The sequence below is a fragment of the Balaenoptera physalus genome (genome assembly GCF_965194825.1).
Source record: "Balaenoptera physalus genome assembly, chromosome: 5".
Lineage (NCBI taxonomy): Eukaryota > Metazoa > Chordata > Mammalia > Artiodactyla > Balaenopteridae > Balaenoptera > Balaenoptera physalus.
In genome coordinates, this window is record NC_138884.1 from 8,952,719 (window position 1) to 8,967,463 (window position 14,745).

Genomic DNA, 14,745 nt, shown 5'->3' on the forward strand with positions numbered 1-14,745 from the left:
CATTGCCTTATATAGTTGTTCAATATTTGGGTTTCCTTTTTGTAAATTGCCTATTCAAATCTTTAAAATAGTACACTTTGATCTAATGGGAAACAGGTGTGTTTCTGTTCATTGTCTATTTTTCCACTGTGTCATAGTCTATTTTGTTGATTTGCATAAGTTCCTTGTGTGGTTTAAGTATTAATCCCTTATCAGTTCTGGACTCTGTTAATATCTCTCATCAGACTGGTAATTTTGTCAATGTTTCCTTGGTGTTCATGTATTAAGAGTAATATCCATCAATATTTTTTTTTTTTTTGCTGTATGGTTTTGGGGGTTTTAAAGAGACCTTTGTAAGGTCACAAACTTTTATTTATTAAACTTACAATTTTACTTTCACACTGAATACATCTTAAGAGTAACTTTGCATAAGGTCCATAGGTATTTTTCTCCATATAATTGAGCCGGTTTTATCAGTGCTATTAAATAAGTCATTTTCTTTACTACTAGTTCATGGCATCACTGATATATTTCAGGCTCATGTATATGTGTGTCTATTCTTGAATCCTTTAGCCTCTTACACCCATCTCTGAATGTTCCTGCACAATAATTTTTTATTATGACTTTGTAGTATGTCCTCCTTCATACGTGCTAAGGTCTTCATATGTGTTCTCTTTGGCCCTCTTTTTACTGACTAGGCTATTTTTGTGTACTGTTATTTTTCCATATAAATGTCAGAACAAGTTTGATGGGTCCCGGGGCATGAGGGTAGGGGAGGAGGAAAGAGAGCAAAAAGTCCTGCTGAAATTTAATTGGAATTGCATTGAATTTATTGATTAGTTTGGGGAGAACTGATGTCTTTACAATATCAGAAACATAACTCTTCATCTATTCAGAACTTCCTTAATGCCCTTTAAGTGTTTCTTTAAATTTCTTAAAGATTTTATGCATTCTTTAATATGGTTTTATTGCTACTGTGAACAGTATCTTGTCTTCCATTATATTTTCTAGTTCGTTATTGCCGACATAAAGGAAAATCACTTTTTTATAAATTAATCTTACATATATCATACCTGTTGAACTCTTATACTACCTCTAATAGATTCTGCATTGATTCTTTGGGTTTTCTATGTAGAAGACCAGCTCATCTGTAAATACGGACAGTAAGTACCATGTTAGAGACTAGCAATAATAGTAGACATGCTTGTCTTGTTTCTGGTCTTAATGGGAATATGTTTTAGCTTGTGATCCTCTAAAAGAACACCAAGGCAAGGACTTGAGTTCAGGTGACACTAGGAAACTGGAGTAGGAAACAGAGTGAGCCAGGAAAGGAGGAAACGCTCATATACAGGTGTGTCATTGCAGTTGCCTCTGTAGGCACAGAAGCCCAACTCCACCTCTGAGAACGCTGCGGAACGCCTCCTGTAATTCCTTATCTGAAGAACATAAGCCTGGGGCGTGTGTCCCCTGGCTCCGGTCCCTGCTGGTTGAGGGGTACCTCCTGGGGTGTCAACAGCCCTGCAGTTTCAGGCTACACTTGCACGCGGGCTGAGCAGTTTCCTTCAGCTTTGGAGAAAGCCCTAGCGCAGAAAAGTGAAGAGATTTGTGGTGCAGGCTGGAGGAGGGGTGCTGTCAACATGATCTGAGCTCACGTGGAGCCGTCCACCACAGCCGGAACCCAACAGAGGTGCAGAGGAGATACGACACGGCACCAGCACCATCTATTGCATCTACCCCATTCACCATGCAGATCCACGCATGCCCACGTTAAGTGCACTCTGGACTTTTTGAGGGAGGTCAGCAAGAATCTCTAGAAAACACAATACAGGAGGGGCAGTGGAGCTAGCTAGTCCTCATTGCTGCCGCTGGTCACAAGCCCAGAATTACTTCTTACTTCTCTACCATCCTTTTTAGAGTTTCCTCATTCTTGGCCAGAACTTCAGCTGTACTAGGTTGCTTGCCTGTTACAATGATTCTTCACACCTTCATCACTAAGGGCACAGAGCCCTTGGTTCCCTAGTCCTTTACCAGGCTGCCTGTTGACTGTGACCACCTAGCATGGAAACACCAAGTTCCCTCTGTGAATTCCCTGCCCCGTTATGTAGCTGTGAAGTCTAGCCCCTCCTGACAGAGATGACAACGCAGTAACTGCTTTCTGTTCCGCAGTGTGAGGACCTCAGCGTGACTAAGTGGCAGACATACTGATAGTTTCAGGTTTAGTGGACCCCCTGCTATATTCCCAGGTGAAAATGTACCCTCACTCTTGAGGATTCAGGAACTCCAGTACAGCAGTGCCTAAAGCTACAGAGGCAGGAAGCATAAATTCTGCAAATGCGTTCATGGGAATGATATTGAGAGAGGCCACTGTCATCTGGCACATGGACCTGTGTGTTCTGTTGGGAACAGGCACTCTTGGTTTGATGCGAGGGTCTGCAAACTTTCCATAGAAGGCCAGATAGTGAATATTTTAGGCTTTATGGGCCATAATGGTGTCTGTTGCAGCTACTCTGCCATCATGGTGCAAAAGCAGCCACAGACAATACAAACATGCACGAGCATAGCTATGTTCCAATAAAGTTTTATTTACAAAAAATAGGCAGTGGGCTGGATTTGGCCCACAGGCCATAGTTTACGAAGCCCTGGTTTGATGCACAGACCAATCCTGGAGGACGGCACTACTCCAGTCCCTGCCAAGGGGGTCATGCACGATGCCAGTACCCACTGTGACGTCCTGTGGGATGTGACAGTAATTGCTAAGATGTACTGAGCCCATCCTATGAGTCAGGTACTTCTGGCCACTTTACATGCATTACATTCATTACCCTATTTAATCTTCACACCTCTATGGAGGCAGATACTATGAAGATCCCTATTTTGTGGATAAGAAAGATACAGACTAAGTTAATCAAGTCCGCAGACCTGGTAAATGGGGAGTGACAAAGGGGGAAGTGGGGGAATTTCGCCTGAGTAACTGTAGAGATCAACAGACCCTGTATGCACCTCACAGGTCCTGAACACTTCTTTTAGGTACAACTTTCTAGTTTAGATTGAAGCCACTGTCCCCATCCTGGTGTCTGCACATGTTTACAAAAGTGGCGCCCACAGATTGGGTACTGGTGCTACTGCAGTACGTTCCAAATCTCAGCAAGGAAATAACCTGCCCCAGAGAATTTGGCTAGTCACAGCCTCTGAAACTCAAGTTTCCTCATCTGCAAAGGGAAGATGGAACAGCTCGAGATTTTCCAAACAGTACACAGCCAAGCCTTTTAATCACTGAGACAATGCCTCAGCTTTACTGCTTGGCAGAGAAAGGGGGCCAAACTAAGAGGCCGCACCCTCACTAGGATCAGAGCAACACCGCTTTCAACCGTCATGATTGAAAGGCTGTTCTGCCGTTCTGTGGGGTTGCCGTGTATAAGAAGGATTCTGCAGGTTAAAAAAGGTTTGGAGATCCAGTGATGTTAATGAGCTCACTTAGTTCTAAATGTGATTCTGATATTTAGGTGGATACAAAATGGACAGCTTTGAACACAACTGCTGCACAGTGATTGGATCGAGATCAAATCATAATAAATGTACGTTAAATGGTCTTAACTCCTTATTACAGCCCTCAGTATTTCTCAAAGAATCACCTGGATTTCCAGGTCCACTCCTCAGAGATTCTAAGTCAACAGGGGAAAAAAAAATAATAGCCTTTCCTTCCTTTCTTCCTTCCTTACATAAGCATGCCAGATCGTCTTTTTTTAAAAAAAAAACTATTTTTAAAAATATTTATTTATTTATTGGCTGCGTTGGGTCTTCATTGTTGTGCGCGGGCTTTCTCTAGTTGAGTTGAGCGGGGGCTGCTCTTTGTTGCGGTGTGCAGGCTTCTCATTGCGGTGGCTTCTCTTCTTGAGGCGCATGGGCTCTAGGCACGTGGGCTTCAGTAGTTGTGGCTCGTGGGCTCAGTAGTTGTGGCTCACGGGCTCTAGAGCACAGGCTCAGTAGTTGTGACGCACGGGCTTAGTTGCTCCGCGGCATGTGGGATCTTCCCAGACCAGGGCTTGAACCCGTGTCCTCTGCATTGGCAGGCGGATTCTTAACCACTGCGCCACCAGGGAAGTCCCTACTTCTTAGTTTCTACTTTAGTTTTTTTTTAGGCCACGTCCCATGGCATGTGGGATCTTAGTTCCTCAACCATGGATCGAACCCACACCCCTGCATTGGAAGGGCAGAGTCTTAACCACTGGACTGCCAGGGAAGTTCCAATTTCTCAGTTTTGACATGCATCATGGTACATAAAATGTTAACATTAAAGGAAGCTGGGCAAAGGTATAACAGGAACTTTCTGCATAATTTTTGCAACTTTTCTAATAAATCTAAAATTATCCCAAAATGAATAGTTTATTAATGGGAGTGGGAGGCTTAATTAAGGATGTATCTATACACACAGGAACACAAAAGTGAGCGGCAGTGATGTTCTGATAATAGCAGCAGAGGGGAGTATACAAGTGTCACTTCAAAAATAACTCAGAGAGAAGAGAGGAAGCAGTATTGGAAGAGGAGCTCGAGGGGGGCTTCTGTGTACTGGTGATGTCCTATTTCTTGACATTGTTGGTTGCACAGGTGTGTTTCTCTTCACTGGATTGTACTTTTCCCTATGTTACCCTTCATTAAAAAAGAAGTTTAAAAACACTTCCCTATTACTGGGAAAGGTCAGAATGAAGAGAAGATGTGTAAGTAAATGAGATGTGTATGTAAGGAAGGAAAAAACCCGTATAAGCCCAGTTATAACAGTTGTTCTATCCTAAGTCTAGAATTTTCAGAGCTGGGAAGGATTGTAGAAATTACCAGTCCTGCCGTGGACAGTTCTTTATGCAGGTCGCCCTGGAGATCACAATGCAGTACGGCTCGCGGAGCCCAGACGTCTGTATTGGAGCAAAATTCCTCAAGAGATTACGATGCACACCGAGATCACAAACCACTGAACTACCCCAGGAGGGTAAGTCACCAGACTCCTGGCCCTCTACACCTGCAGTCCAAAACCCAGCTGAGACCCCTAATTCCACTAGAGGGAAACTTCAGTAAGTTTTAACAACATTAAAAGGCTCATCAAAGCTTTTTCTATCATAATGGCTTTTTTACCCCATAAATGACACTGGGTTTTGCCAACATGGTTTGGATTTCATATTTCTACTACAGCATCAATGTATTTGTTATTTATTATTTATTAAATAATGGAAGATCATAGATTCATATCATATTGAAGCTATTCATTTTAAAGGGGAGGAAGAAACCAATACCAGAAATATTGGTAACTTGCCACAAGTTTCTAGAACTCGGTTTTTTTAAGGTCAATAAATTAAACTAGATTTCTTCCCCATGGTTACTGTCTGACTAGATGAACTAATATGTAATACATAGTATCACTAGTTTATGACTTGGTTTCTTTCAAGTGTAATTCAGTTCACTGTGACTTCTATAAATGTTTCTGTTGAAAATAATTCTTGCTGAAAAACAGTATGATGGCAAGTGAAAAGAAGACAACCAGAAAGTCACTGAATACTGAAATCAAGATGCTCCCTTTTTAATGTGGGGTATATTATGTAAATTAAAGAGGAATTTAGGAAAATTTTTTAAGGAATAACAACTTCAGGTAGGCAATTGTAAGGAAGATAACGATCATGCAAGCCAAGGCCACGTGATTCTTCCACAGGCCCCAAGGCGAGAGATCGATGCCCTGGTTTTCCAGAAATTCTTCGCCAGTACATCTGAAATTCAACAGAAAAAGAACATGACTTCATTCTTAGCGTCTGTCAAATTTCACTCAATATATTCACTGTTCCTTAAAAAAGCCTACAGGTTACCGAGTCTTAAATATCCATCCCTTCATTTATAACAGAAAACAGTTCTGGAGGGTTTTTTGGTGTGTGTGTGTGTGTGTGTGTGTGTGTGTGTGTGTGTGTGTGTGTGTGTGTGTGTGTGTGTGTGTGTGTGTGTGTGTGTGTGTGTGTGTGTGTTTTAGCTTTATAATTCTATTTTATTGGGATATGACAGGGGCCCATAGGTCAGCCATATGCATCATAAAAATATACAGAAAACAGTCATTGAGTGCTTACAATTCTGCTAGATACGATGAAGCAACCTGCATATAATAGTTTAGGTAATCCCTAAAACAACCCAAATTTCAAAGATGAGGAGACTAAAGTTTAAGGAACTTGGCCAAATTTACAGACTCATACTTTGAAGCAAGTTGCTAGCCTCCCCGAATTCACTTGTTTCCAAGTCTACGATGCTGTTCTCCTCAAAGGGCAGAAACATTTATCAAGTAATTTTTCACTTACACCTGATGGGGAAAGTCTCAGCTTTAGATGATGGTATCTACAGCCCTTACAAAGATGATCAAAGCTCTTTATAGAGCTTATTATCCACAAATTAGCCATACAAAAAAAACACAGGCTGAGAGCTCTAAAACCAGGGAAAAAGGTGAGTAGGGGTTTCCTGCCAGAGTTGCACTCCGTCAGCTCTTGTACCAAGACCGGAACGGGCATCACAGATGCTCGGCTCTAAGACACCACCAGCAGGTCCCGTTATCAGGTAAGCCTCAGTGGGGCTGGGGCAGAGCAGGATGGAGTAGCCCCAACACAGATTCGAAAAGGACCCGGTACTGAAAATACCTGGCACAAGCATAATTATTGCCCAGTACCATTTCTGTGCAACTCTTGGAATTTGGCAGTTCCAAAAAAAAAAAAAGTTATACCCAGACCAAAAGAAAGGGAGTGGGCAGGATGAAGAAAGCTTCTCTTCACAGAGGTTTTCTGGCAATACTTCTAAACAGCAATTTGTCCTATTATTAAGAATTACTTCGGGCTTCCCTGGTGGCGCAGTGATTGAGAATCTGCCTGCCAACGCAGGGGACACGGGTTCGAGCCCTGGTCTGGGAAGATCCCACATGCCGCGGAGCAACTGGGCCCGTGAGCCACAACTACTGAGCCTGCGCGTCTGGAGCCTGTGCTCCACAACAAGAGAGGCCGCGATAGTGAGAGGCCCGCGCACCGCGATGAAGAGTGGCCCCCGCTTGCCACAACTAGAGGAAGCCCTCGCACAGAAACAAAGACCCAACACAGCCAAAAATAAATAAATTAATAAATAAATAAATTTATTTAAAAAAAAAAGAATTACTTCTATTCTACTTGAATATTCATGAGATTTAGGACACCAGCCTTCTCTTTTCTCTCATTAATTATGTATTTTTCTCTTTTCTCTCATTAATTAATGTATCAAAATCACACCATTAACAACAGTCATTGAAAAGGAAAGTGTTGCTCAATTTTAAAACAACACATCTAATTTTATTAAATTCTGCATTTTTGTTTATTATACAAAAAATGGGATTTCCTTCTCTGCTTACTGAAAGATGTGGTTCTTTCTTTAGAGGACACATCCTTTAATAGGGAGTATTCCCAGTCAGTTAAAAAAAGAAACAAAAAAAAACCTGTGCAGACTGTGATTTCATGTTGTCTCCTGACTGCAGGAGGAAGAGGCAAGAGTCAGGACTGCGGCAGGAAAATGCTCCCTCTCTCTCGCTCCTGCTGCCCTTTTAGCTCTTACTGCCACGCGCTGAGCTCACAGTTATTGCAAGTTCACGGATCAATGCACTTCGTGTAAGCCACACACTTCTGATACTGTTAAGGCCTTGCTAAAAATATCAAAGCAGCTCACTTCAAACTCAAATGTTCTGAAAAATAAAAACTCAAACCCACAATCCAAACTGCAAAAGGATCTTTTTTAAAAGGCCCCAGACAAGCAAGTTAACACATAAGAAACATTTCTCCAACTGAAATACGATTTTGACCGTAACAGAATGCCTAGGAGTTGTAGAGCACTTTCACATGCATTAGTGTACAACCCACTTTACAGATGAGAACATTCAGGCTCAGAGAAGTCAGTGTCCCTGAAAGGACTCCCCAGCTCTAAGCCCAGGGCTGTTTCTGCATCACACCACAACGGTAAGCAAACCCATTAAGACACTGAATGCAAACTTACATTGCATAGCTACAGGTACTGTTTGTTGTTACATTGAGGCCTGGGCAGAAGTTTTGTCCCAAAAATTCATTATGCTGCAAAGCCTGTAACACACGTGGGAGCAGGGCAAGGAAAACAGTTTTAAATTTCAGAAAGTTTCCGAAGAATTATCACAGTCACGTCCTCTGAGTTTAATCTCTATTGTTATTTCTAAAAACAAACCAAGCTTCACGTTCACAGTCTTTGTCACACCAAAGCAGCTAAAATTATTTTTCCTGGCAATCAAGAGGCCTAGGGTTGGGATTTTGGCTCTAATACGAAAGCCAAGAGGAGAGATCTCTGGCTGTATTATCCCATAGTTCTTTCCTTCTTCTCTCCCCAATTTTATAACCCCATAAACACTATAATTAAAATGATACAGCGGTACTCAATGACTACTGTTAATTTATAGTAATCTTTTGTATTGTTCTTGTTTGTTCTCATCCAAACCACTTATAATTCTTGGGAGTTGGAGACTTAATTATACTATATTAAGGCACAGTTTTCTCTGGAGTTGATTAGCTTTCTAAAGCCAGTAGTGGCTGTATTGTGTGGTCTCTGTTTTTCTTCTAATTTCCCTTTCAATTTAGAATACGTATTCCAGGCTCCCATCCTCTCATTAATTTCTTTAATGAACTGAAACACTGTATTGTTTTATATCAATTAGTAATCTTTGTCCTTTACTCTGAGTTATCTCCCAATCCTTCACCTCCCTCAAACAACAGGGTGACTGGAGAAACCCCAGGTGATTATCAAGGTGACCCAAGGCTTAACAGGAAGCTCTCCTTCATTGTCCTAAAACTCGCACAGCTCACGGCTGGGGACATGAGGTGGTTAGGCTTTACTCTGGTTGTTCCCAGCATGGGAACGATGAACCAGTCACAGGGACAGACAAGGAGAACATACCGCAAAGCCATATCGAGGAATGCTGAAGTACTGAAGCCATGAGAGCCAAGGCACAACGGTTCTGAGATTTACCAACAGCCCTGAAAATATCTACAAAAAACAAATACCAAGAATCAGAACTGGTGGAGTGATTTCATGAAGAATTCTAGCAAATACCCTCCTTGAGTCCCCGACAGCCTTGCGAACACTTCTGCCTTGAAATCCCTTCCACTACTCTGAAGACTTACCTTATCCTCTTTGTATATGTGTATCTCTCTAGAGTGGAGCCTGCTTAGGGCTCTAAAGGAATAACAATATATCTATAATATACATTTTATTTAACTGGAAGATTTGTAATTGTTGAGGCTTTTACTTTCTCTGTAACTGCACACAATGGAAGGTCAGTAAGTACTGACTGCTCTAATGATACAACCAACTATATGTTCCCACCAATAGACACACCCGGACATATCCTGAGCACCTCATGCCCCTATTTCCATGAACACAGTAATATTTTCTATTTACAAGGGTTGGCATTCTATCTCTGTATGACTTTAGGAATAATTTTGGGTCCAAAATGCATGCTTAAAATAACCCAAAGACTGGAAGTGGTACACAGCATGATATGGTAAAGCACAGCATAAAATATGGTCAATACCTTCATTTAAAGCTACCAAAAAGCAGTATTACAATGGAAATTCCAGGAAGGTCTGCTCCAGCAAGAGATGGCTACATGAGAAGAGGCTCACGTAAAACATCTCTTAACTGGCACAAGGCACGCTGGGATGGGCATAACAATGACAATGTTCCTGGTGTGACTACATAGTTTTAAACTTGACTTAACCAAGTGCTTCATACATAAGACAGCACCTCTGAGTAGAATACGGTCTTATGACTGGTTTATAAAGTTCTATACACAAACCCTTAAATAATAACAAATCAAAGCATCTAATATATCAAATAAAACATTTTTATATTTGAATAACATTTATTAGATGACATTATAGAAAATGTACATAAAATTGATCACTTTCTCAATACTGTTTAGATTGGTAGTTTTCAAACTCAGAAATGGAAGAATTAAACTTTGACAAGAGTTGGTGCTAATTACCTACCTTCTAAAGACAGGTACTGCTACTCTAGCAGAAAGGGCATGTGGATTAAGTAAATAGGCTACACATTCCTGTTTACTTGATGCTAGTGGGGAAATGTGGTAACTGGTTCCCTTCACCTATTGAATCACCTTTGTTCGTGCAAAATTAGGGCCACGGGGACTTCCCTGGTGGCGCAGTGGTTAAGAATCCACCTGCCAATGCAGGGGACACGGGTTCGAGCCCTGGTCCGGGAAGATCCCACATGCCGCGGAGCAGCTAAGCCCGTGCGCCACAACTACTGAGCCTGCGCTCTAGAGCCCACGAGCCACAACTACTGAGCCCACGTGCCACAACTGCTGAGCCCGTGTGCCACAACTGCTGCAGCCTGCCGCACCTGGAGCCTGTGCTCCGCAACAAGAGAAGCCACCGCAGTGAGAAGCCCGCGCACCAAAACGAAGAGTAGCCCCTGCTCGCCACAACTAGAGAAAGCCCGCGTGCAGAATGAAGACCCAATGCAGCCAAAAATTAATTAATTAATTAATTCTAAAAAACGTAGGGCCACGTAAGGTTAGGATTAAATAGCTGTTTAAAAAAGGTAAACAGAAATATATTGATATAAAGGAATGTCAGGAACCCAGAAAGGAGGGGACCTAGTACTGGAATTTTTCAGTATTTTTAAAACACTCCTTTTCAAAATACTGGAGGGACGCAAGATAGACCCATGCCACATGCTGCTCTGTTTTCATGGAACTTAGTTCTTCCCTTGCTTGGAGAGTAGTTCATCCAACCAAACCATCTCAGCTGCCAGTTAAACAAGCCAGCAGTTCTCTCACACCAGCAGGGAAGTCAAACAATGAACCTGTCATTTCTACAATTTTTTTAAATTTGAAAAATCAAAATTTTTCTGGTTTTTAAAGTTCCAATCGATCAAGCTTTCACGATATGTCACCAAGAGGCATCTTTTTAAAGCTCATTGGTAACAACATGTTAACTAAGGTTATAATAACTATATTAGAACAGTAGCAAAAAAGGCTGGGTAAGATGAAGAAAAAGCTGGTATGTTCTCTAATAATATAAGCTATACTTCAATATACGGCCTCCTTAAAGCAAAAGGATTTACAGAATCCTCAAGCAGATTTTACAGGATAGGTGAATCCGGGGGGAGAACAAAGGGAAATAATTAATGTCTCAGGGAAGCACAGTTCATACTCACCATCATAAACACAAAGGAGATGGTCATGAGAAGCGTTGCTATGGATACCACGCTCTGACCTGCTGCTATGGCCAGTGCCATTGAACTGGCTGAATAAGCCACCATCATCAGGGTAAACATCATGATGAAGAAGGCCTCCACCTGTGGTTTCAACCCTTAGGGAGCAAAGAGGGGGTTAATCCAACTGTCTACGTCACGGTGTATCGGGGATTGTTATTGTGCAAATAACACTATAATATTTTGAGAAACTAGTATCAGATGGAAAAAAATTCATCCTCTATCCAACCACCCTGGGTCACCACTTTCATTGTTCCCCCCAATATAACTGTAGGACGCTATATGCTATATGCAGCTTCTTTCTTTTTTAATTTATTTATTTTAGTTTTGGCCACGTTGTGTCTTTGTTGCTGCACGCAGGCTTTCTCTAGTTTCGGCGAGCGGGGGCTACTCTTCGTTGCAGTGCACGGGCCTCTCATTGCGGTGGCTTCTCTTGTTGCGAAGCACGGGCTCTAGGTGCGCAGGCTTCAGTAGTTGTGGCGCACGGGCTTAGTTGCTCCGCGGCATGTGGGATCTTCCCAGACCAGGGATCGAACCCGTGTCTCCTGCATCGGCAGGTGGATTCTTAACCACTGCGCCACCAGGGAAGTCCTGCAGTTTTCTTTTACAGGCTCACCGCACAAGCACTTTTCCACGTAACACTCGTGCTTCTTTATTTGTAACTATTAACAGTTTCTGAGTGCCTGAGGGGGAGAGCTGCAGGCAACACAACTGGCCAGAATTCTAGTGCCTTCTCTTCTAAAACGGAAACTTGCCAAGACCGCATTCATTTTACCTAGACCCCACCACATTACTCACTGTTTGTTGTAAATGTATTACTGAAGATACTGGGAAGGTCAGGACTACATGCCTTCCCAGCGGTTTTAAAATCTGGGGGAGGCGTCCATAATCCAAGTCTCCCAAGACAAATCACCCTATAACTCTGGGATTGAGGATGGGGTTAAATTAAGTTTCATGAAACTGCTTTGTCAACGAAAATAGGCTAATACTGTGGGTCATACAGAAATCTGAAGATTTTGGAACAGCCATAAGGACACCAGTTAGGAGTCTGAGGGTCTAGGTTCTATACCTAATTCTTTACGACACACCTCTTATTTGTAACGTGGAATTTTAAACTCAATCAACAGTGCTTTGTCAGAAAAGAAATATTTCTGGTGCGTGTGTATGTGAGAAATATATGGAAATGCTGATACAATGAGCCTGGGGTGTAGTCTAAACACAATGCATAAAAAAATCTATCTGTCTACATCTATCGAACAAATATTTTTATTACCAGAAGTCCCTATCTTTCATTATCTTTATACGCACACACACACATAAAAATATAAATAGATAAGTAATAAATATCCCAGCTCCAGCTCCTCCAACATAGCGTCAAATAGTTTTAGGAATTATTTCCATATTTGTATATGACACAGAGTATCTCTATTTATAAAATATAGTTTTATAAATAATTTTTAAATTACTTTGGAAAAAGTCTTGCAAAAATCTCCTCCGAGAACAGTTACTTCACAGCGTACATAATGAATAGATGCTTCCTTATCTCAGGAGTTGATTTACAGTTTTGAGAACCGAAGCACGCCTGCAAAAAGTCCCCTCACATCCAAGACGAAAGACACATACCTTTCGTTTCATTGCTTACCTAACAGGAAGTACGTGATGCTAGTAAATATAATACTTGGTAACATCCTCATGGGGAGTAAATCAGATAACAGTTTCCCAAAGAAGTAAGAGGACACTCTGTAATATCCACTGATATATTCATGTCTAAAAACAAAGATTCACATCGTACATCCTACGTTAGTTTAAGAAGGCCAAGACCAGAAGATGAAACCACTTGCTATACCTATTTCTGCTGCCACCCTGGATCTAAGAACTACAGCTTCCACGTCCTCGAGGCTAACCCACCACCCTTCATCCCTGTCAGCACCAGGCACAGGTCACGTGTGCGCCTCCCCTGGGACATCACCCCCCAAGGCTCTGTGCAGTGACCCCTCTTCTCACTGCGTAACTCCCTCCAAATGCCGGCCAGTTTGCCCTCCGAAAACACACTCCAGGGGGACGGGTCCTGCATCGCCTCCCTCTCTTACGACAGTGGCTCTCCTTGAAGGCCAGCATGTCAGAAGCTGATCTCAGTGGTCACAGAGGCTTTTCTTTTTCCCTACTTCTAATTATGAAGAAGGTGGTGTTGCTATTCTCCGAGGCTCAAATGCAGCTTCGGGTCACTAATCTGTTTTTACTTCTTCCACTATCATGATAAAAATAGAAAATGGCACTTCTTTCCACGATCATGCCTGCCAACCACACACCCCTGTCGGCTATCAAATCCTCTTTTCTTCCCTCTGAAGTTCTAGATCCCTCCTCTTCCTGAGAGCTTCCTCCTGTAAATCCAAACTATTCCACCAAGATCTTCATTCTTCCCCTCCCTCATGATTCCTTTACGCAACATGTAAACATGCAAATCTCCTCCAACTTTGACAAACACAAGAAACAGAACAGCCCACCTTTATTTTAAGGCTGCCCTCTGGCCCCTTCCATTCTCCCTTCCACTGAGGGCTTGGTCTATATTCTTGGTCAGCTTCACCTCCTCACCTTGAATTTACTGTTCAGCTCACTACCTTCTCTCTACCAAGCCCCTCAAACTTTCCTTGTGACAGTCATCATGACTTCTCGTTTGCTAAAAACAAAAGATCCTTTTCAGCCCCTTTATCCCTTGCTTTCTCTGCAGCACTGGATTTGCGGGCTAGGCCCTAATCCTGAAACTCCTTTTTCCCTGATACATGGGGTATCAGGCCCCATGTGCTATGATTCTCCTCCCAGCCTCTGGGTGCTGTTTCTCACCCAACACTGGTAATCCCCAAGAACCAAGCCATGGCCTGATTCTGGATGCGACCAGTTTGACCAGTAGCCCCCTTCCGGAAACAGAGACCTACTCACATAAAGAGCTTCTTCTCGACCACCAGGAGCTCCACGGCCGACACGCTGCTGAAACACTGGTTGGTGGTCAGGAAGAAGAGCATCCCGGCTCTGTGATGAGAGAAGGGGGACGAAAGCACTGCAGTCAATTAAACGCTCTTCGGTCCTCTGTCTACCTGCAAAACTCTTCCCTCGAATGGTATCTTCACACATTAAACAAACAACTGTTCTGGCTGAAACTGAGAGGGAAGCATGAGCCCCATCAGGTCACTCCCCCACCCCTGTGCCTCCACAGTGATACCCCTGGGACCCCATACGGCACAGTTTGAAATTCATGACCTAGTTTGCTACCGACTGAATTGCAGCCTCCCCAAATTCCTGTGCCGAAGCCCTAACCCTCAATGTGACGGCACTTAGAGACGGTGCCTTTGGGAGGTGGTCCGGTTCAGACGAGGTCATGAGGGTAGGGCCCTCACAGTGGATTAGTGCCCTCAGAAGAAAAGGGAGAGACATCAGAGCTCTCTCTCTCTGCCATGCAAGGACACAGCCAGAAGGCAG

At 42.8% G+C, this 14,745-nt stretch overlaps 1 protein-coding gene and 1 long non-coding RNA gene across 17 annotated transcripts in view; one reads left to right on the top strand and one right to left on the bottom strand.

Moving 5' to 3' along the window:
* Nucleotides 1-14,745, top strand: part of LOC309660844 — a 398,319-nt gene that overhangs the window by 274,956 nt on the left and 108,618 nt on the right. The gene's annotated exons all lie outside the window — the stretch shown is intronic.
* The window catches only part of ABCG2 (ATP binding cassette subfamily G member 2 (JR blood group)), a 156,187-nt gene continuing 146,963 nt past the window's right edge, over nt 5,522-14,745 (bottom strand). For 14 of the 16 annotated variants that reach the window (XM_082461721.1, XM_082461722.1, XM_082461714.1 and 11 more), the window contains 6 exons: nt 14,209-14,298; nt 12,914-13,038; nt 11,215-11,369; nt 8,929-9,018; nt 8,005-8,087; nt 5,522-5,729 (listed from right to left, as the gene is read on the bottom strand). In XM_082461721.1, coding sequence (XP_082317847.1) covers nt 5,582-5,729; nt 8,005-8,087; nt 8,929-9,018; nt 11,215-11,369; nt 12,914-13,038; nt 14,209-14,298 — 691 coding nt within the window. In that variant the 3' untranslated portion in view covers nt 5,522-5,581. Of the gene's footprint in view, nt 5,730-7,453; nt 7,658-8,004; nt 8,088-8,928; nt 9,019-11,214; nt 11,370-12,913; nt 13,039-14,208; nt 14,299-14,745 lie in introns of all 16 variants that reach the window. The other 2 variants (XR_014263576.1, XR_014263575.1) reach the window with 2 other exon arrangements.